Source organism: Acomys minous, assembly GCF_964271855.1.
Source record: "Acomys minous genome assembly, chromosome: 14".
Classification (NCBI taxonomy): Eukaryota; Metazoa; Chordata; class Mammalia; order Rodentia; family Muridae; genus Acomys; species Acomys minous.
In genome coordinates, this window is record NC_140496.1 from 60,174,408 (window position 1) to 60,201,084 (window position 26,677).

Here is a 26,677-nt window from a genome sequence, read left to right on the forward strand (position 1 = left end):
TAATCATTCATGAAATGCTGTGACCAAAAAAAAAAAAAAAAGATTCTAAGTACTAGCTTCTAGTCCATCGATGTGCTCTTCTTAATCAGTGAGGCGTGCAAACTACCTTATCCGAATTATAACCTCTGCTCACATTTATATGTTATATAGCTTCAGCTAAATTTTTTAAAAATTCATTTCTTTAGGTGATGACTTGTGAGGAAACAATGGCCATCGGTTCTTCTCTTTTTTCTTCTTCTGAGGTGAGGTCCATATAGCCCAGGAATGCCTTAACCTTGAGATCCTCTTGCCTTCGTCTCCCAAGTACTATACGGCCCCATCGTTTCTTTTCCACATAATCTTAGAAAGAATCCTAAGGTCTTCATCTTCTGAGTCCAAACTTCCACAAAATCTGATGGGCCCTTCAGATTTCCATTTTATGGGGTGAATGATAACACGATGATTTTGTTCGTATTTTTCTAATCAGTCATCCGATTTTGGTTTTGAAATTTTAAGACACACCTCAACACTCTAAGTCTTCGGTAAAGTCAGTGCAAATTCCATTTCTCAGAGAAGAACATAACCAACCTGGGGTCCTTTGTTTTCCAAGCGCTAAGGATTTCCGAGTAGCTGTGACCCAGAGTTCTCAGCTCAGTAAGCCTCCCTATGAGGCGAGCAAAATGTTGCGGGTCTTCTGGATGGTACAATTTTGAACACTTAAACAAAAGCTGTAGAACTGGTTCTTGTAGGCTTTCTACACGCTGCTTATTTTTAAGGCAGGGACGATCTGAAAAACATATTTATCTTAATGTTGATTTAAAGTAGTGGGAATGGGGGAGGCTTGGTGTCACTCAGAGGAAGGATAGCAGCCTACCAAGAAGAGACTTGATACCCTATGAGCATATACAGGGGGAGGAGGCCCCCTCAGTCACAGACATAGGGGAGGGGAGTAGGGGGAAAGCGGGAGGGAGGGGGGAATGGGAGGATACAAGTGATGAGCTAGCAATTGAGATGTAATATGAATAAATTAATGAAATATTTTTTAAAAAGAAAAATTAATAAAGTAGTGGGAATGATGATTGTACTTAAAATAATGCAGTTATTAAACAATACTAACCACAAGTACTTACAGAGCCCTAATACACATTAGATTTGCTAATTAAATTGTCTTTGTTCACTAATTTAATCGTCACGATATTCTGTTGAGCCACATTCTATTTTTATCACATATTTCAGATTAGCTCCCTGAAATGTAGGGAGTTAAGCAATTTCCTTAATGTCACATGGGAAGGACATATTGGGAATGTAACAGCCATGAGGGCTTGCCTGAAACTTTATTTTTTATTTTTTTGCCTGAAACTGAAACAGGAATAAGTAACCTCTCTACAGTCAACAGGAAGTAAAGCACAAGACTTTGTGGGTTCCTACTGTGAGATACAAGCTGACCAGGGGTTTCTGAAGGCTTAATCAGCCTTCATTCATCCAGTCATTTTGCTAGCCAAACTGCACTGAAACTCACAGGCAAAATATTCTCCCTTTATCGTACTTATATTTTTAGTGTGGAAGGAGTCGGGAAGGAGAGAGACATACACAGCTTAAGAGTAAAAACAGAGGAGCCAGGCAGTGGTAGCACATGCCTTTAATCCCAGAACTTGGGAGGCAGAGGCAGGTGGATTTCTGTGCGTTCGAGGCCAGCCTGGTCTACAAAGTAAGTTCCCCGTCTCGAAATTTTAAAAAACTGAAAATGGAAGGCTGGACCAGCAGTTGAGAGCACTGGCTGTTCTTCCCAGACCCTGGGCTTTGGTTCCCATACCCGCGTGGTGGCTCACAGCTCTCTGTAACTCCAGTCCAGAGGATATGTATGAGGCCTTCCTCTGGACGCACAGACACTGCACAAACAGGCTACACATCGATAAAAGTAAATAGAATTTTTAAAAGCAAAAATAATGATGTGCTATGGAGAAAAGTAAACGGGGAACTAGATAAGACTCTGGGATGGTAGCTAGTCTGCAAAGACTAATCAGGCATATAATAACATTAACAGAGACCCAAACTAGTGAAAGGAAAAAAAACTAAATAAATAAAATAATGAAACGGTGAAAGATGGCATCATATGGGCATCTGAACGAAAGGGAGAAAAAGATGCATCAAGAAGAGTAGAACGCGGCGCAAGAGCGTGCAAGGCTCCAGGGACTTCTGTGCCAAAAGCCGTGCGGCCAGGTAGAGAACTAAAAGGGGGCGGCAGAGAATTATAGAAGGGGCTTTGCTCTTAATCTATGCAAAATAGGAAAAGCCATCGGCAGCCACAGAGAGAGGGATGCCATGGTCTGGCTTACATTCCAGAGGCTCCTGCCGCGTACTAATGGAGAAAGTGTCCATATTCCAATCAAATCAAGAGAATCAAAAAAATCCAGTTAGAAATGTGCATTTAATTATGCTACTCGGGCTAGCTACAGTAGGAGGCGGTTAGGTCTTAGGACTGAGCCAACAGATCTGGTTCCTGTGTGATACAAGTACAGGTGAAAGAAAAGAAATTAAGGATTTAAAAACAAACAAACCTGTACATGCAGTTTGGAAGACGGCGATTCCGTTTGGTAAGGGTGGAGGAGAAATATGAAAGGTGAGGCAGAGAGGTCTCAGAAGTTCAGTTTTGGGTATTTTAAATTTGACGTGCCTGCTGGACAGTCCCATGGAAATCTTGAGGAGGCTATTTATTTAATTAACTCTAGAGGAGCATACCAAACTCATAGATAAGTTTGTGAGCACCAAATACACACAGGCCTTCAATGCCAAGAGATAGGATGGGATCAGGAAGGAAGTGAGTGGGGAAGGAAACGAGGCCTTGTCACAATTATCTGTAACCCCCAGTCCCAAGGGAGCTGACACCTTCCGAACTCTGCAGCGCAAGGCACACTTGGTACGTAGATGTAGGCAAAACATATGCATAAAATAATGAAATACTTTAAAGAGAAAACTGAGTCCCGTGAGAGACGAAGTGGACAGAACACAGAAGACTCGGGAAGAATAGCAATGAACAGAGAAATATGGAGAGGGTAATGTCGCAGAAATTCAGTGAAATAATAAAGCTGCCAAGGCCAGTGGGATGGCTCAGTAAGAAAAGATGCTGTCACCAAACCTGACTACCTGAGTTCAAGCCCCAGGGGCCCATGTGGTGAGAAAAGAGAACCAACCCCCATAGGTGTCCTCTGACCTCCACATCCATGACATGTACACACACACTGAATAAATATGTAAATAATAAGATTTTTTAAATGTCTAACCCCCCCCCAAAAAAAACACCCAAAAACACCTCTATGTGTTGGTGGGCGGGCGGTGTGGTTAGGAGTGGAAACTTCTTGAGACAAGGGCTAGCCGGACTGGGGTCTACCAGGAGAGCCTAGCACTTTCCACCTAACCGTGAGTAGAAATGACAAGATTATGAGTGAGTAAGTCGTTGGGAATAAAATATTAGCTCTGAAAAAAAAAAGGACATTAAATAAAGATCAACTGAAGGGAAGTGATGAAAGCATTTTTTAACCATAAAACTTTAATTAAAAGTATGTTCATGACAAATTTATAATCCAGCTGAGCCCTTGGCCCCACTGAAACGTTGTTAAATGTAGCCAGCACGACATGTTCCTTGTTTAAAAGATCCCACAGGAAAAAAACAAAGGATGATGCCACAGGCAGTATTAGTCCCACTCCTCAGAGGCAGAGAACTCCTCCCACAGCCAGCACACCGGGCTCTAAGGGACTGCATGTCTAGAATTTGTAGCTTAATTCCCACACTGAACTGCAAGTAAGACTTTCATGGCCCAACTGGGGTGAACTGTCCCTAGGTAACACTCTGACCTGGTTTTCCAAATACTCAAGTTCGCATGACAATCAACACTGTATCGCTCCAGCCTTCTAAATGCATGTTTATTTTTGTCTATCTTTTTCTTTTCTTTCTTTTTTTTTTTTTTTTTTTTTGGTTTTTTTGTTTGTTTGTTTGTTCTTGTTTTTTTTGAGACAGGGTTTCTCTGTGTAGCCTTGGCTGTCCTGGACTCACTTTGTAGACCAGGCTGGCCTCGAACTCACAGTGACCCACCTGCCTCTGCCTCCTGAGTGCTGGGATTAGAGGCGTGCGCCACCACGCCCGGCTTCGTCTATCCTTTTCATCACACAGTTGCTTACAAAGCTTCTTGGGATGAAGCATAATACTGGAAAGCGGACAATAAAATATAGCTGCACTGCAGCGTTCATGAGCCCCAATATCACAGAAAGTTAGAGTCTAAAAGAATGCAGGCATGTCCTGGTCAATGTAGGAGACAGGCCAGGGGTATCCTAGGAGAGTTCCATTGGCTCCAGCAGTGAGTTACCCATGCTAAGCAGCTGTCTCGCTTCAACCTAGAGCCAGTATGTAACACGGGCCACAGGCATGTCAAGAAGACCATACACACACACACACACACACACACACACACACACACACTCTGAGGCATCCTTCTAATATGCCAGTGGCTTCAAAACTTCACCCAAGGGCTCACAGGAAACAGGGTGCCCTCTTCCTTCTCTACCACACACAGCTGATGGGTCAAGAAAGACAAAGACCAAGAATTGACCAGTAGAATCAGCAACGCCAAGATCCTGAAGATACTGGCAGGTTGTAGTGGCCTGGAGAGGATGGTGTGAGATACGACTATGGAGGATTCAGGAGTGAGTGTAGGAGTAAAATGGGGACTAGAATACAGCTAATTCCCTAAAGAAACTTCCTCTATGAGGGACTTGGGAAAGTATATCCAAGGGTCCACGAGGGCAAGAAAGCATTTTTTTTTTTAAGATGCAAGAAACTAGCCGGGTGTGGTGGCGCACGCCTTTAATCCCAGCACTTGGGAGGCAGAGGTAGGTGGATCTCTGTGAGTTCGAGGCCAGCCTGGTTTACAGAGTGAGTCCAGGACAGGCAAGGCTACACAGAGAAACCCTGCCTCAAATTAAAAAAAAAAAAAAGATGCAAGAAACTAAAACACGGTGGTGAGCGTAAGGATTGCTCATAGAAAGCAGACTGTGATGGAATGACATTGGCACACTTGCCTGCAGTTAATAGTTCACTAAGCAAGAACTTTATGACTTCCACCAGCTGTCACCCAGAGCCTTTACTACTCACGGTTTTTACCTGAGAAAAGCACTGTTGTTGCCGTAAGCAGAGCGTATTCAGCATCCGTTATATTAAGTTCACTCATTCTTCTGCAGAAGTGAGACAGTGAGGCAATAAAGTCTTTAGTAATACCTGAAAAAGATTAATATAAAGTGAATTTTCATCAGAATGTAGCCGAGAAGCGAACACATCATGATTATCTTTTCTTTTCTCTCAAACTAGTATAAGAAAAATGAAATGAGGGCGGGGTTCTAGGTAGCTGTCTGGGGATGGCCAGCAAGGACAATTGTCTTCGTTGTGCCCTTGAAGCTCATGCCTGAACCTCAATGATGGGCACATTAGGTGTGCTATTGAGAAAGACCAGAACAATGGCAGCGTGCGTGTCTCCACATGGACCACCCAGGAGGCTGTGGCGCTGAGAGCCTTCAGCCTACGGAAGGCCCTCTCTGGGTAGCTGTATTATCCACAGTAACGCGCTCCCTACTACCCACAGTCTATGGGTAATACCGGATGTTGGCTGTATATTACAACGCCATCATCCTGGGAACCTTTGAAAAGCACCCCACAGAATGAATGATTCAGAGGCCCCACATAGCTTCCCACCTAAATAGGGAAAGAACTGCCACACTGTAGCCAAAATAAGAAAATGGTTAAGAATGGAACGCTAGCTGATGATCTGCCTACATTAACAAATGCACTGACTGTGTCTACAAATGCTTTCGCCACCACAGGAACAGTCTTAGCAGAGAAACCTGTCGAGTGTGAGAAAAGCCCATGGTATTCTCCTTGCAATAAAGTGAGAGGAAGAAACGGAAGCATGTCCGCCCAAGATGCTGTTCTGTGTCGCGCGATGTACCAGTTAGAGTGGCGGAAGGCGGGGGGGCTTCCTTGAAAAAGTTTTCCAAAGAACAAAGGTTTCCATCACCCCTTGGATCATGCGCCTCCAGTGTGCGAGCTGGGGGCTCTGGTGGTCTCACGGGACCTAGCAAAAGAGAAAAATACCAAGTCTGATATTTTTTTCCTAATCATTATACAGATAGTGAATTCAATATCTTTTCAGAATTGAGCAAAACTATTACGTGAAAAGCAATCCTCTAAGACGGTATCGTTATCACTTTTGTTACTGTAACATAAAACCATATTAATAGTTCGTGTTTTGTAGAAAGATTGTACAGAAGACCCTCCAAAATGACTTTTCCACAACGCTATAAAGAATGACTTTCTTAAACACACACACCCTCCCGCACCACACAGTTCATCGGAGGCTCGGGAGGACTCCCAAACAAACACCGTTCAAGCACTCACGGCCTAAATCATCAAGGGACTCCCATCAGCCACCTTATGGTCTAGTGTGTGCGGGAAGAACAAGCAATAAATCAGTACATTTTAGAAGGTTATGCACTGTAGCAAGCGCAGTTAGTGAAGGCAGCAGGCATCACTGGCAAATGCTTTGTTGGCTTGGTTTTGGCTTTGTCATTTTGCTTCTTCCCACAGCCTCAACCAACACACAACTTTATGGATTGAATTATTGCATTCACACACTTAGAACAGTGATGGTTTTCCTGCTCTATTCACAGGGTTTATTGGCCTAAAAAAAATGCTTCTGTATTTTATGGAACTGAGATACTAGATACTTGCCTCAACACTAGCCTAAATAGCATGTCACCCCACTGCAGAGGTGTCCCACAAATAAGTAGTCTACGGCTGTGAGTTTCTTTTCTTTCAGTTTTTCGAGACAGGGTTTCTCTTTGTATGTTAGTATGATCCAAATACTTATATACATGTATGAAATCCTCACAGGAATTTAAAAGTACAATTTTTTTAAAGTACAATTTTTACAATCAGGCGTGGTGGCTCATGACTTTAATCCCAGCACTTGGGAGGCAGAGGCAGGAGGATCACTGTGAGTTCAAGGCCAGCCTGATCTATAAAGTGAGTCTAGGACAGCCAAGGCTACACAGAGAGCCCCTGTCTCAAAAAAAAAAAGTACAATTTTTAAAAGAATGACTTTGGGGGCTGGAGAGATGGCTCAGAGGTTAAGAGCGCCGTCTGCTCTTCTAGAGGTCCTGAGTTCAATTCCCAGCAACCACATGGTGGCTCATGACCATCTGTAATGAGATCCAGTGCTTTCTTGTGGTGGGAAGGTACACATGCGAGCAGAACACCGTATAAATAATAAATAAATCTTTAAATAAAAATTTTTAAAAAAGAATGACTTTGTTGAGAGAAAATGCTAGATGACTATATTAGAAAACTGTAAGCAGCTATTATGAGACATTTGTTCCTGCACTAACTGGAAAAATAAAATGAAAAATTAAATAAGAGACTGATGATGCCACTGAATTAGCAGAGTTCTCACTTAATATGCACAAGACCTTGGGTCCATCCCCAGTACCACATGGACCAGGCATGGAGGCATCTTCATCTGGGGACCTATCAGTTGGCAGTGAGGGCAGAAGCATCACAGCTTCAAGCTCCTCCTCAGCTACACGGTGAGTTCTAGGCAGCCTGAGCTACATGAGAGTCTATTTCCAAAAACAAAAAACAGTATGTGTGTGTAGCTGAGTGGTAGTGGCGCACGCCTTTAATCCAAGCGCTTGGGAGACATAGGAGGCAGATCTCTGAGTTCGAGGTCTACAGAAAGAGTATCAGGACAGGCAGGGCTACACAGAGAAACCCTGTCTCAAAAAAAATCTCTTTTTTTTTCTTTTTACTTCTGGATGTTGAGTCCTTTGCACTGCAGAGCTGGGCTCGGTGGAGGAACAGCACTTCAGCTTCTGACTCCTTCTGCAGTGCAGTCTGATCCTCATTGGGTAGACTTTCAAAGCCTTAAAAAAAAAAGCACGAAGAAACAGATTATCAAAGCATAGTGTTCACAAGTTACATGCTTACAAGTATTTATGTATTTATCAACCATAGCATATAAATTCAAATCTGAATATGATTCTACATGGTAGGGCAGAACTAGGTGGTGATACTTTTCTTTCTTTCTTTCTTTCTTTCTTTTTTTTTTGTATTTCAAGACAGGGTTTCTCTGTGTAGCCTTGTCTACCTAAACGTGCTTTGTAGATCAGACTGCTTCCCTGAATGCTGGGATTTCAAGCGTGCACCACTGTGCCTGGCTGGTGACACTCAAACAGAGTTGCTTTAGCCTCTAAGGATGTAATTTTACAAAGCGTTTCTGTACCTGTAAATATACAATGAAACTGAGTTATATATAACGCTGTTTTGGCCAACTGTGTTTTGTTCTGGTACTGTACAGGGAACCGACTTTGTTTCCTGATTCATCTAAAAAAGAACTACATCATTATAATAATTCTTGCGAATATTTAGATTGTCACCCACATGATTAATTGAAGTAAATAAAATAAGCATTTTTTTTTTTTGGTTAGAAGTAACATTATTGGAAAAATAAGGGTTTTCTATTGAAGCCAGGGCTTTGCACACATTAGACAGGCATTCTGCCACTGCGCTGTATATTCCTTTATACTATCCCTTTACCTTAAGGACAGAGAATTTGGGGCTGGAGAGGCAGCAGTTAAGAGCATTTGTTGCTCTTGCACAGAATCTGGGTTCGCGTCCCAGCACCCACATGGTGGCTCACGACCACTAGTAACTCCAATTCCAGAGGATGCGACAGTCTCTTCCGGCCTCCGTGATATGGTATGAACACAGTGTGAACATGTACTTGCAGGCAAAACACACATAACACATAAGCATTAAAAATAAATCAACCTTAAAAAATAATGAAACAGACTTTTACCTGGGAGTCCCTTGGTAAAATTCACCAGCCCGTGTATGTGGAGGAGTGCTGCCTCTGAGAGCCTCAAAAAGCTTAGGCCAGGGTTGGAGTGCTCCTGCAGCTGGTCCGCAAAAGGAGTAAAAAGGATAAGGAGGACTTTCTTTCCGAAGACTACTGAAGTTTTTAAACTGTTTTTGCTGTCCTTTCCTAATAACACTCATTACAAGTTATGTCTTGCCAGTAATGGATACATACAAGCAGGCATGTTTCCCCTGGGGGGATCATGGATTTTTGATGAGCAGTCACTACGGCATTCAGAAGATGGCGTTCCTCTTGAGTGAGTGCCACGCTCTCCTGAGCCTGTAAGGGAACAGAGGGGCGCCTGTAATGTGTGCCCATTACACACATCGTCCATAAGTTACACACAAGAGACTGTATGGGAGGAAAGCCTTGCCCCTTTGCCAGATGTGGTGGTGGGTGACACACGGTTGCTGTCTGCTGCTTCGTCTTCCATTTGGATGTCAGGGCGAAGAGCGGGCCGGTGCTTGACGTTCTTGCGAAGTCTCTTCGACTTACACTGGATCTCTGTGAGCAAACCTGTGACATCACAAAATTCACACAAAGCAGTTTGGGCTCAGAAAACAACACTGTAGAGTTTGATGAAAACGGCCTGAAATGAGGAAATAGTCATAGACGTCTCTTATGCATGTGTGGATCAACTAAATTTCCTATGTCCCTTCTCCCATCATAGTTACTTGTCTGCTTGAAAACACAGTTAAAGCAGACAGAGATTAAAATTATTTTTTCATTTCCAAATTATGTTTATATTTTTACATAATAAATTTACATATTAACTGCATCTTGGAAGTGAGATGGAATTGTCATTTTAAATAGTAGTAGAGTTACCTTATCTATAACTATTACCACTGATTTTATGTAAGAAGGCTAAGAAAGACTACCTTAGGATTTTCGAAATAAACTAAGCCAATATTCCTGTAAACCAGAAAAAGCATTTAATTCTTCAAACGTGAGGAACATTTATTTGAGGATTGTCATTGGGGGTTTGCGATTGTCGCTGCTGTCTTAAAGATTTATTTTTAATTATTTATGTGAGTCTGTGTGTGGGAATGTCCATGTGAGTGCAGGTGCTGAGGGATGCTCCAGGTGTCCTATCCTCTTGAGCTGGGACTAGAGCTGGTTGTGAGCCACCCAGAGGCCTGAACTCAGTTCTTCTGCAAGGGCAGTGTGTGCTCTTCATTGCCTGAGGATGGGTATGTTTATAGAGTAGTTAATCTTCAAGTTGTGGCTTTACTGGACCAGCAGCAGCTACCACAGATCATTACTCAAACTATGCAAGTATTATTATACCTGCCACTTTCGTAACAATTTAAAGCATACCTATTAAAATTAAACTGAGTGGGGCAGTGGTGGCGTACATCTTTAATCTCAGCACTTGGGAGGCAGAGGCAGGCGGATCGCTGTGAGTTCGAAGCCAGCCTGGTCTACAAAGTGAGTCCAGGACAGCCAGGGGTACACAGAGAAACCCAGTCTCAAAAAAGCAAAAAGGAAAAGAAAGAAAGTGAATACAGAGCTGAAGTATAGGACAGAACAAAACCTTAAAAGCCTTCTATATTATTTTATTACTTGTTAGAGAAAAGTAACACACAAAGATATGAAGCCGATTTACAACATATCAAGTATTAGACATGGTAGTCCACACCTGTAACGCCAGCTACACAAGAGGCGATAACAAGGGGACCCCACGCTGAATACCAGCCTCGGCAGTTCAGACAGAGCCTGGCTTCGATAGCTTCGAGTAGAAAAGGAGTCTCAGTGTATAGCTTAGTGGTAGATTGTCTAGCACGTGAGAAATCTGAGCTCAACCCTCAATACCACAAGAAGGAAAAATAAGGGTGAGGAAGAAGAAGAATAAAAAGAGGAAGGGGATGGGGGGGGGGAGAATGAGGAAAAGCACGAGGAGAAGAGGAGGAGGAAGAAAAAGAGAACAGTAGGAAGAGGGAAATGGATGCTCAAAGCACTAACACATGACAGCATTAGGACAGTTGAGGGGTAAGTGAGGAGCCACAGCAATGGTGGAGGACACGGACGTATGAACGACGTGTGGGTGAGTCCTACGCCACCAATCACGATAAGTGTGCTCGTCAATTCCCCTTTGACGTGAAAGATGATTTATTTACAGAGTCCTTGGGAGACTCTGAGTTCCCTTTTGCATACATTTCTTAATGCTAAAAGGCAACTTTTGTACTGGGCATAATGGCACTTTTTTTTTTTCTTTTGGTTTTTCTTTTGGTTTCTCTGTGTATCCTTGGCTGTCCTGGATTCGCTTTGTAGACCAGGCTTTGTAGATCCATCTGCCTCTGCCTCCCGAGTGCTGGGATTAAAGGCGTGCACCACCGTGCCCAGCTGACACATGTTTTTAATCCCAGAAACTAGAGAGTAGAGGCAGGGGACAATCTCTGAGTTTGAGACCAGCCTGGCATACATAGCAAGTTCCAGGCCAGGTACATAATAAAATCCTGCCTCTAAATTAAATTAGTAAAATAAAAGACAACTTCAAGGGTTTCTTTGAACTGAACTGTGTCTCCCAAAGCTCATGTGTTAAAGCAACTAACCTCTACTGTGATGGCATTTGAAGGCAGGTCCTGACACCCATACCTGGATATCAGGTAGGCGTTTAGGAACTACTAACTAAATTTCACATTTAAATTCAGTATATAATTTTTCAGTTCAGTATATAATCTTAGGCTAAGTAACATAAAAATACAGGATCTTTTTAAAATTATTATTCAGATTTATTCTATTTTATGCATGCAAGTGTTCTGCTTGCATGTATGTATGCACGCTACATGCATGCCTGGTACCCACAGAGTCAGAAGAGGGCACTGGATCCTCTGAAACTGGAGTTATAAATGATTGTGAGCTGCCACGTGGCTGCTGGGAACTGGGCCCAGGTCCTCTGCAGGTGCTCTTAACTGCTGAGCTAACTCTGCAGCCACCAAAGAACTTCTAATTAAGATGAAACTATGACTGATTCCAAAAATAGAGCAAAATAGTACAGTGCAACATTATGGAAATCACTATGTAAATTGATAATGGGCCATCCATATTGAGCAACTGCCGATCATATGTGGGTGCTGTGCATATATGGCCATGTTCAAAAGCTCTCTTGAAGAATGCTTTACGTTCTCAGTAAGGTTGGAAATATTTTAATCTTACTGTTGTTGTTGTTTTGTTTGTTTGTTTGTTTGTTTGTTTTGAGACAGGGTTTCTCTGCGTAGCCCTGGCTGCCCTGGACTCATTTGTACACCAGGTTAGCCTTGAACTCACAGCGATCTACCTGCCTCCCGAGTGTTGGGATTAATGGCGTGTGCCACCACACCCGGCTAATTTTACTATTTTTTAATTCAATTTTATTGGACAGAGGAGAGTGTGAGTGCGGCCCCCAGTAACACAAATTATGCACCCAAGTTCCCCACGTTTGTGGAAATCATAGCGGTCAGCACATGCCCAGTACAATGGATGAGCCTTGGGAAAAGCATCATCATGACCGCGATGTCTCCCCTGCCAGGTAAGTAAGGTTGGAAAAATGTTAAGTCCCGCTCAGAGAAACAAAGCCAAGGCACAAACACAACGGCACTTACATTCTGCCAACATCCCCACCGCCTTACACTTTTTCAGTCTGCACTCTTGGCATTTTCTACGCATATACATGTCCATTTCACAGCCACCACCGTTCTTGCAACTGTACACCGCGTTTTTGGTAACGCTACGTCTGAAAAAACCTAGCAACAGAAATTGTCAAAGTTTAACAGGGATCATCTTAGTTACTTCTCATTTTTATTAACATTTTACCTTTATAGTAAAGTCAACAAATTAGCTAGACTATTTCAATAAAATGAAGGGGAGTTCTCTCAGTAATTTTTAAATGTACATTTATCTGGAAAGTTATCTAATTCTTTGTAGTTGGTATGCTCACTCCGTCCTGAGGTGCTCTCTTTCATTGTAACATCTAAAATTTAAGGTGAGTACCCTTACCGCACTAAGACAACTCTCTACCCTATTATTGGTAAATTACCTATAAAATTTATTTTGTTTTCTTTTGTTTTTTCCAGACAGGGTTTCTTCGTGTAGCCTTGGCTGTCCTGGACTCAAATTTTTAGACCAGGCTGGCCTGAAACTCATAGAGATCCACCTGCCTCCGTCTCCCCGAATGCAGGGATTAAAGGCGTGCGCCACTACGCCCGATTAAGAGTGTTTAAAGCTACATTTTTTTTGTTTTAGAATATCAAGATGCCAGAAAGCATCTCTTAGGGTTCCTTTGAGGGAATACGTGGTCACCTAAAACAAAACTGTCAGGAAAAGCCTCTCTTTTCTAGGCTCTCCCAGGTTGATTTCAGCCCACAGAAGCAGGCATGCCCCTGCAGACCGTTCTTCTCCGGTTTGCAATGCTTGGCTATGCAAAAGCTCCGCTCTTCCCTTTAAGCCCTGCCCCTCCCTGCTCTCGCTCCTGTGAGATTGGCTGAGTTTAGGCAGAGTCCCATTTCAAGCCCCGCCTTCATTCTCTCCCTGTAGACACTTGAGAGATGGAGTTTCACCATTTCAGTTCAGCAAAGGAAGGAAAAGTTCTACTTGGGGTTTCAAAACTGTGCGGGCTTCCTCAGCTCAGCTGTAACAGTGAGCTACTGATGTCAAAAGCATCGCTGCCCTACTGCTCCACTTAGGACACTGTTACCTCACTTCCTGTAGCCGTCATTTGGCTAGTCCTTGCAAGTGTTGAGTTGTACGATTTAGAGGTAAACTTTTACCCTGAACAACCATGATTATTGACGTCGGTGAACTGTTTTCTGTTGTTTGGATTGTTTTGTTTTGTTTCTGAGGGTGCTTGCCTGCATTCTCATCCTAGCGTTCGTTGGTTAACGGGGTACTGAAGTGCTTCAGAACTCTTAGAGCCTCAGATGCCTCCACTCTGTGCCAACACTACATGCAAACACTGGCCCTCACTTCCAGACTTTCAGTTTGTTCTTTCTTTACAAACCACTTTTTAAAAGTCTTTTGACTTAGAATCATGGAATTCATTTATTTCTAATTTTCTCCCAAGTATGTAAATTATATCAACTACATTTTTAAAAGAGATGTCATGGTTAACATTCGGATTTTTATAAAATGCCATGTTTTGTTCCAGCATCAAATTCTTCTAGAAATAGGAAAGTTTTTGCTTGTATGTATTGAATGTAAACTGAAATGTGACAGTCTTCATCAAAAATGAAAAGAGACAGACGTGGTAGTGAACTCCCTTAACACCAAAACTTGAGAGACAAAGGCAGATGGATTTCTGAGAATTTAAAGACAGCCTGTTCTATACAGTGAGTTCCGGGACAGTCGGGCTGCATAGAGGGATCTTTTCTCAAAAAAGACGGAGAAGGAGGAGGACGAGGACGAGGAGGACGAGGAGGAGAGGAGAGGAAAAGAAAAGAACCAGGGCCAGGAATGGTGGCTCATACCTTAAATCCCAGCACCTAGAAGACAGAGGCAGACATATCTCTGTGAGTTCAAGGCCAACTTCATCTCCATAGTGAGTTCTAGGTCAGCCAGGGCTACACACTGAGGCCTTGTTTCAAGAAAAAGAAGGGAAAAGAGGAGGAGGAAGAAGAGGAAGAAGAAGAAAAAGAAGAAGAAGAAGAAGAAGAAGAAGAAGAAGAAGAAGAAGAAGAAGAAGAAGAAGAAAGAAGAAGAAGAAGAGTTTATTCTCCAGCCTTTGATCACACAGACTGACCTCTTTAAGCATACTTCTCCCTGGCTTTGTTTCTCATGTTTTATAAAGCAGTGTGTGTGTGTGTGCGGGCCTGTGTGTGTGCATGTCTGTGTGTGTGTGTGTGTGTGTGTGTGTGTGTGCATGTATGTGTGTGTGCATGTGTGTATGCATATGTGTGTGCATATGCCTGTGTGTGTGTGTGCATGTATGTGTGTGTGCATGTGTGTATGCATATGTGTGTGCATATGCCTGTGTGTGTGTGTGCATGTGCCTCTGTGTGTGTATGTGCTTGTGTGTGTGTGTGTGTGTGTGTGTGTGTGTGTGTGTGTGTGTGGGTGTGTGTGTGCAGCGCTGTCCTTTTCACTGTGCCTTAGCCCTTACCTTTGCAGCCCTCACAGGTAAGTGCATTGTAGTGATAGCCTGACGCCTTGTCTCCACAGACCATGCACAGCTCATCTTGTCCCTTCCAGCGTAAAGAACACGTTGGTCTGGACCTTGGTATCCCAGGGAATCCGTCTTCACCATCATGAACAACCATGTAAGTGGGCTGACTTGACTCACGAGCATCGAGTCCGTGCCAGCTCCCGCCGCTGTACTGTGGATCCAAGCCGCATGCGTTGAGATGGCTTTGTAAAGATGGGGGCTGTAAGGTTGGGGGGAACTGAGCAGCAGAGTACTGGCAGTAGGGTGGTTCTTGGAAATCCATGTCACACAGCGGATAATGGATTTGTTCTGGCAAAATATCTAGTTTTATTAACATAAAAAAGAATAAGTCATAAAAAGTCAAACGTTCGTAATTGTTTTCAAACTTCAAAATGTTTTATGTTCAGCAGAAAGTTAGTTGCACACCCTCACCACATCTCAGGGCCTGCTGTCCAGTGTAATGGGAACACAGGAAACGGAACTACAGTGCCTAATAAATGCTACAGCCCCAGAGGTACACAGAAGTGGATCGGGAGCCAGAAGAAAGGGCATTCGTTGCTAGTGCTTCATGCACCAATCTGGTCTCTCCCCTTAAGGAAAAGTGACTACATCCCAGATGTCTAACTATGTTTCCCCCTTACACTTGTGGTTATTGTCACATTAGCAGGGAAAGCTTCCGGCACCATAAGACCGCTTTCAGCATCGCACACATGGGCCCAAAGGCAGGCTGACCACTAGCAGTGCTTTAAGTAGGCCCATTGTCCTGGGCTTCTTCTCCAGAAGGGTCTTGGGACTTTCCAAACACCTGCCCAGCCCAAGGGACCTTAAAGAATACCCTTATATAATAAGACTTTTTTTGGGGGGGCAGGGGGGGGGAGGCTTTGAGACAGCTTTTCTCTGCGTAGCCCTGGCTGTCCTGGACTCCCTTTGTAGACCAGGCTGGCCTGGAACTCACAAAGATCCACCTGCCTCTGCCTCCCGAGTGCTGGGATTACAGGTGTGCAGCACCAAAAAAAAAAAAAAAGTGAATGAATGTCCATTGTGCTCCTTAAGCCTGCTCAGTTTATTTCAGACCCCACCGTGCAGTCAGCTAACCCTTTTAACTGAAGAACAACCCAACTCCATGTCTCTGTTGAGCCACAGCTGTCTCTAACCCTGACAGTTACATCTGTAGTTAGCACAATCAGGCCACAGACAATATACATTAACAAATTAACTCACCCCAAAAGAAAAAAAAAACACCGATTTCATATAAAACAAAACAGCAGCAAACAGCCTTTTGTTTGAACAGCTCATTCAGTGCATTAAATGAGCTGGAGGGTGGTGACATGTCTCTGGCTCTTTCACCTGCTTGTGGGACCCTTGTCCTTCTACTGCGTTGCTCAGCCCAGCCTTGACATGATGGTGTGTCTGGTCTTTGGTTTGTTTGTTTGTTTGTTTGTTTGTTTGTTTGTTTGTTTTGGGAGGTGTTTGATTGGTTGGTTTTTGGTTTTTTGAGACAGGGTCTCTCTGTGTAGCCTTGGCTGTCCTGGACTCACTTTGTAGACCAGGCTGGCCTCAAACTCACGGCAATCCACCTGCCTCTGCCTCCCAAGTGCTAGGATTAAAGGCGTGCGCCACCATGCCTGGCGGTGTGTCTAGTCTTATTGTAGCTTGTTGTGCCATGTTTGGTTGATGTCTCTAGAAGGCCTGTTCTTTTCTGAGAGGAGGCAGGAAGCATTGGGGCGAATATGAGGTAGGATGGAGGTAGAGGGGGAGGCTGGGGGAGGGGAGGGAGAAGAAACTGTGGTCAGGATGTAATATATGAGGGGGGGATGGGGAAAGAATGAGTTCTGCCCTTGCACAGAACTGGTATTCGGGTCCCAGCACCCAATCTGTGGCTCACAAAGGCCGGTAACTCCAGCTCTAAGCAGATCCAATGCCTCTGGCTTCCATGGGAACCTGTGCTACAAATAACCACACACACATTAAAAATAATGCAAGTAAATCTTTTAAAAAATAAAATGTATCAAGCATGACAACTATAAGGTTTGTGTACAAACCATTGCTCCTTAAAACCAACTTCAACTTTTGCAAGTTGATTCTTTTTCTAATTGAAACATTTTTTTCAGATTTATTTATTTTGTGTGTGTGTGTAAATTTGCACTAATATTTGTCTGTACACTTCTTATATGCCTGGTGCCCAAGGAGACCAGAGATGGTATTGGATTCTCTGGACTTGGTATTATAGATGGTTGTAAGCCAACATGTGGGTGCTGGGAATCGAACTCTGGTCTTCTCGAAAAGCAGCCAATGCTCTTAACTGCTGAGCCATCTCTCTAGCCACACAAAGAAATGCTCTATTAACAGCTGTACTGAAGTTTTTTAAAATTACATACCATAATACTGTGTGGGCTCAGCCAGATAGTACCCATCAGATGTAGTGACATAGGTATTTGCCATTCTCTGGCGCGTTTCTATTGTTTTGTTTACTTCAGCGATGCTAGCCACCTTCAGAATGAAACCTGAGGGGAGGAAATTGTAACCGACTACTTATGATTTTATTACATGACAAGGTAAAGCCAGGCGTGATGACACATGCAAACAAAATTATCATGAGACAAGAACTGATCATAACCACCCCTCACGAAATAGAGGAAATTTTGAAAAACCGGCCAGACTGTTGTCTATCCAACGCCCACTCAGCCCGTCATCAGTGCCTGCTTCTGAACGCACTTCGCATCCATTACAATCCATCATTGGCCCTGAACCCCACCACCCTGCTACCAAACCCGGATATGACTGTTGAGCATGAATGCTCCATCATACTGCAGTATGTCCAGAACCTCCAGCCTGGCCTGAGTGATATTCCTTGGCCGGACACAGAAGATGCTCTACACAGAAGAGAGCAGCTTCATATGAGATGGTACCCGGACTTTGCAGAAGTTGGAGCCCGGCTCCAACCCGTCTTGAGCCAAAAACAATGACTTAGTAACTACCCTGGGAAGTCCCTAAGCACTGGTGCCTCCTTGTCCCTAGACCATTGCCAACCAATGACTGTAAAGATTGCCTAACCACCCTTGGAAACTCCCTAACTGTCTCTAAATTAAGCCTGCAAGCTCACTTCAGGGTCATAATTTTGTGAAGTTGGTGACTCCTGCATGCTGGAAATCTGCAGAATAAATGCTGTTTGCTTTTGCATATTGCCTGAGTCTGGGGTCTTTCTTCAGCAGCTCACCCGGACCCTAACAATGTGAGCCCCATAACCAAAATTTCTCCCTGCATGAAGATGATTCCAATAGCAGTATGTTTGAAAGTTGTGTACTGTTTTGCCTAGTGGATCTAGGCTCCTTTAAAAGCACATGCGCTCCCCCCAGGCCACTGCTGGTACAACAACAGTCGTTTATGACATGTACTGTATGATGAAACAGGAGCGATGCCTCTGGGTAACTGTGCTTTCAATATGAAGTTTCCTTTAAAGTGTAATAACTCCAATAATACCACCATGTATGTCTATTTCTCCGTGTCTATAAGTCTATAAGACTCTCCACTACTATAACTCTCCATATTAAAAAACAACAATTCTGAGTTGAATGTGGTGACAGAGTCCTGTAACCTTAGCACTTGGGAGTGAAGGAAGGGGGATCAGGCATTCAAAGCCTCAGCTACAGAGTGAGTTCAAGGCCAGCCTAGGCTACATGAGGCCCTATGTTTCAAAAACAAGAATGGGGGCCTGGAGAGATGGCTCAGAGGTTAAGGGCATTGACTGCTCCTCTAAAGGTCCTGAGTTCAATTCCCAGCAACCACATGATGGCTCACAACCATCTCTGAGATCTGATGCCCTCTTCTGGCCTGCGGGTGTACATGCAGACAGAGCACTGTATTCATAATAATTAATAAATAAATCTTTTTTAAAAAAAAAACAAGAATATGTTGGTGGGGCTGGAGAGATGGCGCAGAGGTTAAGAGCACTGTCTGTTCTTCTAGAGGTCCTAAGTTCAATTCCCAGCAATCACATGATGACTCACAACCATCTATAATGGGATCTGGCGCCCTCTTCTGTTGTGCAACTATATATGCAGGGAAGACACTGTATATATAATAAATAAATCATTTTTTTTAAAGAATGCTGTTGGTCTAATTTGTGTACTAATTTTAGCAAAACCGTCTTGTTCTTTCTAACTGTCTATTTTGAGTCTCACTTAGACACTAGAATGATCCAGATGAATATGGAATATTGAGGTTATTGTTCATCTTTAAAATTGATTCCGAGTGAGGCATGGTGGCTTGCCACTCCTTTGATGCTAGCACTCTGGAGGCAGAGGGAGGGAAATCTCTGTGAGTTTGAGGTCAGCCTGGTCTACAAAGTGAGTCCAGGACAGTCAAGGCTACACAAAGGAACCCTGCCTCAAAAACCAAAACAAACTAACAAACAAACAAAAGATTCTGTTTATCATTAAGCTTTATATAGCACAGCATAAAATAACTGAACAGACTGAATACTAAAATCAGTCAACTCTATTTACATAAGATTTTTCTGGCTTGAAAAGCCATATTGAATGAAAGTGGTGGCATTTTGACCGCTGGTAAGTACCTTATAATAATGCCAGTGTCTGTCGGGATTCATGTCATAAATAAAAATGTTCGAAAACCACATTCTGCTAACACTGGGGAAAAAAACAGTGAAATACTGGCTACATCAGATCTGTTCCCATCCGATCTGGCCTGGCTATAATCCTACACAAGATGTATACATAAAGCCAACAGAGGCTTTTCAAACTATGAACGCATGTCTATTTTATGTGCACCATTTTCTTTCTTTCTCTTTTGTTTTGGTTTTGTGTGTGTGTGTGTGTGTGTTTTTTGTTTGTTTGTTTTGTTTTGTTTTGTTTTTTAGATTTTTTGAAACAGGGTTTCTCTGTGTAACAGCCCTGACTGTACTTAAACTAGCTTTGTAGACCATGCCAGCCTTACATTCTCAGAGATCTGCCTGCCTCTGCCTCCCAAGTCCTGGAATTAAAGGCATTCACCACAATACCTGGCACTTTTCTATCCTCAAATTTTTCACAAAATTTCAGACTTTTAACATTTAATTTTACTGTAATATTTTCTATTTGCAAGTTTTTAAATAAAGTTCTTAAAGTATTTAATGGGGGTATTGTATATAGATAAACAGCAAAATAAAACTTTCAAAAATAAAATATTATTAAAGTTAGTTTAAAAACATTCTATAGGGTCAACCAGATGGACCTTTGTGTAAAGGTACTTGCCACCAAGCATGATGACTTGATGACTTGATGGAAAAAGAGAACAACTTCTCAGCAGTTAATTTCCGCCCTGCACACGCCCTCTACAGTACATGCATCTGCATATGAACACACACGCACAAGAAACACAAATAAGTAAATATAACATAACATAACTAAAAAACTCTCAAGGAGATTATTAGTAAACTAGAGGCATGAGAAAATTTCTGTCCTGCTAGGAACATCTCCAGAGATCTGGAAGGGCTCCGTTTTGTTATCTTTTTCCTGTTGTTTTATTATTTTTCTTTTATATTTATTTATTTATTCATTTATATTATTACATATATATATACAATAAACTACCTACAGCAAGAAGAACCATGAAACAATCAGAAATTGTATAAATGTTACATTCATAGTGTTTTGGCTATTTGTATTTGACAACCTTGAAGAAAATACCTTTCCTATCTTGGGGAGTCTAAAATTCTGAATGTAAATCAATATCTATCATATCTCATCATTATCAATTTAAAACAGCTATCTAGACCTAAAAAAATCTTAACCCCTAAACAACTAAGCTTAATTGTAAAACAAAACTATCTGGTCTTCAACCCCATCAGAGACTTGAGAAGGAATAAAATTAATTATCTAAGTAGACAGGAAATGCAAGTTAGAAGCTTCCAAAAGGAGAAAATGACAGAGTCAGTTTGCTGCCTGAACAGTCACCCAAAACTCTCTATAACACTGGAGCATCATCTTCAGCCTTCTGGCCCAGTATATCTGACAGACATGTTTGTGAGGCAGGAACTATTAAGGACTTGCTTATCCTGTCTTGGCAGAGTTTGGCCATCAACTCTGTCTGCATCCAATCCAAGCGTGCCCATTTTTAGGCAGAAATCTGTCTGTGGCAGAAACGAGGACATTTTGCCCAGAGACTTGTTTGCCACATTTGAAGACATCTCTAGAAGGAGGTTCATTGATGCTCATCATCTTCTTTGAAGTTGGCTGAGTTTGCTATGAGCTAACCTGTCTTATTGTCAAAGAATCTCTAAAATAATAAAGGCATCTTTAAATGCCATATTCTGTAGGTCTCTGAGGTTTTTGAAGACATTATCTAACTATTTCACCTTATCTATCTATAGAATCATATCTATCTGTTAATCCTAGGATGTATATTCTTGTGTTAAAAATAGACTAGTAATTTACATGACCATCATTTCATTATCTTTAATAGTAAATATTTATTTTAAAACAAAATAGCTTAGCTAGAAGAGGAGTTTTTATCAAGATAATCAACTCAGCATGGACAAAATTTGTTTTGCCTTTAATAAATATAACTTCTTCAAACATTTATTTTTCAAAAATTGTGACTGGTATTCTGCTAAAATGATGCTTAATTCTATAAGTGCGTTTCCTCCTCCTTAATCAAAAATTGGTCTCAAAGAATTTCATCTATCTGAAGTTTTAACAGAAAAGAGAAGCCTTGGCTCTTGAGAACTAGAGGTACATAGTGGGAATTTCAGAGTTTTTATTTACTCATATAATGTGTACCACCTGAATGACATGAATTAATGTAGCCTTGTAGATTACTGTAGAAGAAAAAATGTTTTCATTGTTACAATACTTCTAAAAGAATACACATCATTACAAAAAAATGCTTGGCAGGGCAGAGCTATTCTTTGATGCAAAATCATCAAAAAAGATTTTGCATGATCGTGCATCTTTGAGGCAATGTTCCCCAGTGAGAATTTACCCTAGTCAGAGAAAATGAGAAGACTGTCTTTGAACAACAACAGAAATTAAAGTGTATTAATTCCTTTATGGGAGTGTATAGTATGGAATATAGAAGGCACTTTCCAGTGTGTACTGTTAACCTAGAGTTTTGATAGTAATTTATTGACATATTATTAACTCAAAAAATTCAACCTTAACTATGGATTCAGAATATCCATATCCTCTGAAACTGTCATTATCACATAACTCCAGAGCACATCAATGCCTTCCTCAGACCCCAAATCCAACAGGTGCCACCCTCACCTTCTTTCCTGAACACTTGCCATCATGCCTCCTCCCTTTATTCACCTAGTCTAGATATTTCATGCAAAAAGAGCCACACAATTGTGCATATAGTTTTTAAAATAAAGTTATTTAATTCATATTACTGCCAATAATTTAATAGATTAAAGTTATAGCAGAATTAAAACATACTAATATTTAGAAAGTCAGTGAAACCATGAAATGAATACATTCTATGTTTCAGAAATATAGAACCATTGTTTGAGTCAATTTCCCTAATCTAGGCTTTGTATTTATATCATCGTAACAGTTTCAACAGAGATATCGTATACAAAGTATTTCCGCACTGCTTTGAACCTATTTATAATCTAGTCTTGAAGACTCAAAACATTGTCAGTGAGTTCTTGCTTTAAAAACAGGTTTCACTTAGCAAGAGGAGCATCGAGCATCATTCCTGAACAGCTCACATTATTACATCAAATGGCAACTAAAGCCAACTACAGTCCAAAAATGCTTTGAGCTTCTATAGGTAAGAATGATATTACTGTGTAATTTCAAAATCTACTGCCTGCCACAAACTTGCATATAGTAGGGATCTTTGGGGATTAGCTTTAATAACAATAACAGTCAGCTTACTAAATTTTGCAAAAAAAAAAAAAAAGAAAAGAAAGGAACTTGTGATGGCAGAGAGTAAGGTTCTCAAAAATGCCTCTTTGTTAACATTATAAAGTCTAGTAAACACTTAAAGTGACAACAGAATTAGCATCCATATTTAATTCAGACAGAAGATTAAAATTTTGTCTTATTTTAGAGAAAACAAAATACTCACAATTGGGTGGTGTCCCTACGGTCTGCCCTCTTCCTCACAGAAGGAGAATATAGATTTAGCAACTGCGTTGACTTCCCAGCTGAGCAGAGTGGGCACTTTTCCTGGTAATCAGGGACTGGACAGGGGACAGTTTGCAGAGCACTGCCTCAGCTCTATCTCACAGACAAACATCCCACACAATCCTCTCTTGGGTCAAAACAGGGGCAATTACAGGCTGACATAAATCAAAATATAACGTGACTGCCAGGGGCGGAGGCCTTTGGGTCCCACTCTCCAGAGCTCCGTAGTGTTTACTTAACAGATGCTTTGTTTTCTTGGTTGAATCTGATATTCTTCCACCTTAGCTATGAAACATTGGGTCTCTGCAAGCCAGTAAGTAATGTACGCAGAAGTGGGGAGAGTTGTGCAGGAAGAGGTGGGGTCCACACTGATTGGAAATTCCTTAGCACAGATGCTGGGACAGTTCAAATTGCTTGTCTTGTGTCTTCTTTTCTCTACAGAAAAAGAAGCTACTAAACCAATGAAATGTATAAATGACTGTTTATAAATTAGTACAATGTTCAGGGTATGTATTATCCCCTGTGTTTCTCTTCTCTTCCATAACAAAATGTAATATAAATAAATAGACACCAGACACCAGTGCTTGCTCAGGTCCTTATAGCTAATTAGTAAGAGATAAGTAAGAGTCCATCAAGTCCAAGCAAGATATGTAAATAATTTCACTATCATTTCATAAGATGTCACTTATATAAACAAAGTGTGTTAGACACCAGGCTCACGATCTTGTCCCTTTAACCCGACCGTCCTAACGCTTCTTTTCGTTGCTACTTCATAACTGTAATTTTGCTACTGTTATGAATCGTAATGTAAATATTTGTGGATTTTGATAGTCTTGGGCAACTCCTCTGAAAGGACCATTGGACACCTAAAGGGTGGCACCCACAGGTTGAGAACAGCTGCTCTAAGGCACTGTTAAGGACCAAGGTTATGCTGGGCATGGTGGCGCATGCCTTTAATCCCAGCACATGGGAGGCAGAGGCAGGGGGATCTCTGTGAGTTCGAGGCCAGCCTGGTCTAGGACAGCCAAGGCTACACAGAGAAACCCTGTCTTGAAAAAACAAAACAAAACAAAACAAAAGGAGCAAGGTTACTTGCAATCCCACTGTTAAATTCAGATTTTATTGGTCACATCTTCCCCGATCTAATGACTCACCTGTTCTGTCTAACTTGCTGATTTTTTTTTTTTAAGATTTATGTATTATTTATACAGTATTCAGCCTGCATCTGAGCAAACAGGCCAGAAGAGGGCACCAGATCTCACTATAGATGTTTATGAGCCACCATGTGGTTGCTGGGAATTGAACTCAGGACCTCTGGAACAGCCTCTGAGCCATCTCTCCAGCCCGCTGCTTTATTCTTAGTCCAGCGTCTGACTCTGCAGTAGTTACACTCTTGCTGAATTCATCTATTCCTTGTTTCTGCAGGGAAGAACTTGTGATGAAATCTCCAAGTCATGACACACAAAACTGCTGCTTTTGTCTTTGTTTTAAATCGAGACACAGTCTCCCACAGCCCAGGCTGGCCACAATCTCGCAATGTAACTCAGGACGACCTTGACCCTCCAGTCTTCCTGCCTCCAGCTCCCAGTGTCTGGAATTATAGGCTTGTCACAACATTCCCTGCTGTGCCAAATTTTTTCTTTGATTGGTTTTTGTTCTTTGGTTTTTGAGACAAGGTCTCACTGTGTATCCCTGGCTGTCCTGGAACTCACTCTGTAGACAAGGCTGGCCTTGAACTCAGAGATCCGCCTGCCTCTGCCTTCCAAGTGCTGGGATGCATCAGTATGCTCAGCTATGCTTTTGCATTAATAATTAAAGTTCTGTTTAAAAAATAATTTTGTGGGCTAGAGAGATGGCTCAGAGGTTAAAAGCGCTGACTGCTCTTCCAAAGGTCATGAGTTCAATTCCCAGCAACCACATGGTGGCTCACAACCATCTATAATGAAATCTGTATACATAATACAAATAAATAAATAAATAAATTTAAAAAAAATAATTTTGTAAAAAAATAAAAAATAAAAAAATAATTTTGTGGCTGGGCATGGTGGCACATGCCTTTAATCCCAGCACTCAGGAGGCTGAGGCAGGCGGATTGCTGTAATTTTGAGGCCAGCCTGGTCTACAAAGTGAGTCCAGGACAGCCAAGGCTACACAGAAAACCTTGTCTTGAAAAACGAATAAGAATAAAAATAAAAATAAAACAATGGTTCTGTTCAACAAGAAATATTCCTGTTGCGTGTAATGAGGCTTACATATAATCCCAGCACTAGGGAGGCTGAGGCAGGCAGGTATCCAGTTCAAGGACAGCCTAGATTACATACAGACTTTGTTCAAAGCAAACAACAAACAACAAATAGAATGAGAACAAATAAATATACACAAATATTCCTGATGCATATTTAGGAAATCAAACATTGCTTTAAAAACAAATCAAGTACTATGTGTGTCTTTGCATCCTTTTTTTTTTTTTTTTTGGTTTTTTGAGATAGGGTCTCTCTGTGTAGCCTTGGCTGTCCTGCACTTGCTTTGTAGACCAGGCTGGCCTTGAACTCACAGCGATCCGCCTGCCTCTGCCTCCCAAGTGCTATGATTATAGGCGAGCGCCACCACCTTCTGGTTTGTTATCCTTTTTCAATGTGAGGTTACTAGTGTTTAAGTTTTGTCCATTGAGGCATTTTATTTATATGTATATTTTATATCTCCAGGAAAAGAAGCCAGCATCTTCCCCCTTTGGCATTATCCTTTTGCTTCTTCATGGTCCATCACGCCACTGAGGTCGTTACTATGATGAAACCAAACTAACATGGTGGCCGCAGATCATGCAGCCATTTGTCTAGGTCTCTTGACTACACATCAAATCTGGGGCTGGTCATTCCATACCTGTTTGACCTGCCTGTGAGGTTCACAATGATTTTCCCACCTCTGTGTTCGTCAGTGACTTCAGTTTGCCAGTATAACCACGGTTCCTCCCCTCTGAGAAGAGGAAGATCAGTTGTGCGCACCCAGCACAGAGAGCTGAGATGGAGACATTAGGCCTTAGGGCAAGCAGACCACTCAATGCCCGGGCCTCGCCTCGCCCCTGTGCCAGCACTGCTCCAGGGACACCTGATGGAATAAAGCTGCTGCTCAGGCATTTCCCACGCCCACACATGCCCAATGATAGCACACCTCTGCTGCCAGCGGGTGCCCAACCCGCTAGTCCACAGGCTTAGCTCGCAGGACCAGTTTGAGAACAGCTGCCACATTGTAGATCCTACAAAGTCAACACTGGCAGGACCCCAGGCGAGGAGCAGTCACAGGAGTGCAAGGGCTCTGGCAGAAAAGTAGGATAGGCTCAGTATTACCAACAGTCCTTTCTGGTCTAACCTGTTTATATCGCAGAGAGAAAATGACTCTGACTCTCCACCACACCTTACCCCACACACACATCACATAAACTGTGAAACTATAAGCCTGTGCTGGGGGGCGAAAAAAGGGATCATCTCCAGCCTCTG

General features: G+C 42.1%; 1 protein-coding gene across 1 annotated transcript; it reads right to left on the minus strand.

The window, feature by feature from the left end:
• Positions 1 to 23,675, minus strand: LOC311583947 (bile acid receptor-like). Its single transcript, XM_084757951.1, has 11 exons — positions 23,125 to 23,675; positions 17,433 to 17,558; positions 15,013 to 15,375; positions 12,521 to 12,661; positions 9,313 to 9,455; positions 9,114 to 9,218; positions 8,880 to 8,979; positions 7,831 to 7,944; positions 5,973 to 6,098; positions 5,135 to 5,248; positions 1 to 766 (listed from the first exon to the last, which is right to left on the minus strand). The coding sequence occupies exons 2-11, from the start codon at positions 17,494 to 17,496 to the stop codon at positions 528 to 530; spliced, it is 1,509 nt and encodes a 502-aa protein (XP_084614077.1). The 5' UTR covers positions 17,497 to 17,558; positions 23,125 to 23,675; the 3' UTR covers positions 1 to 527.
• Positions 23,676 to 26,677: the final 3,002 nt, after the last annotated feature.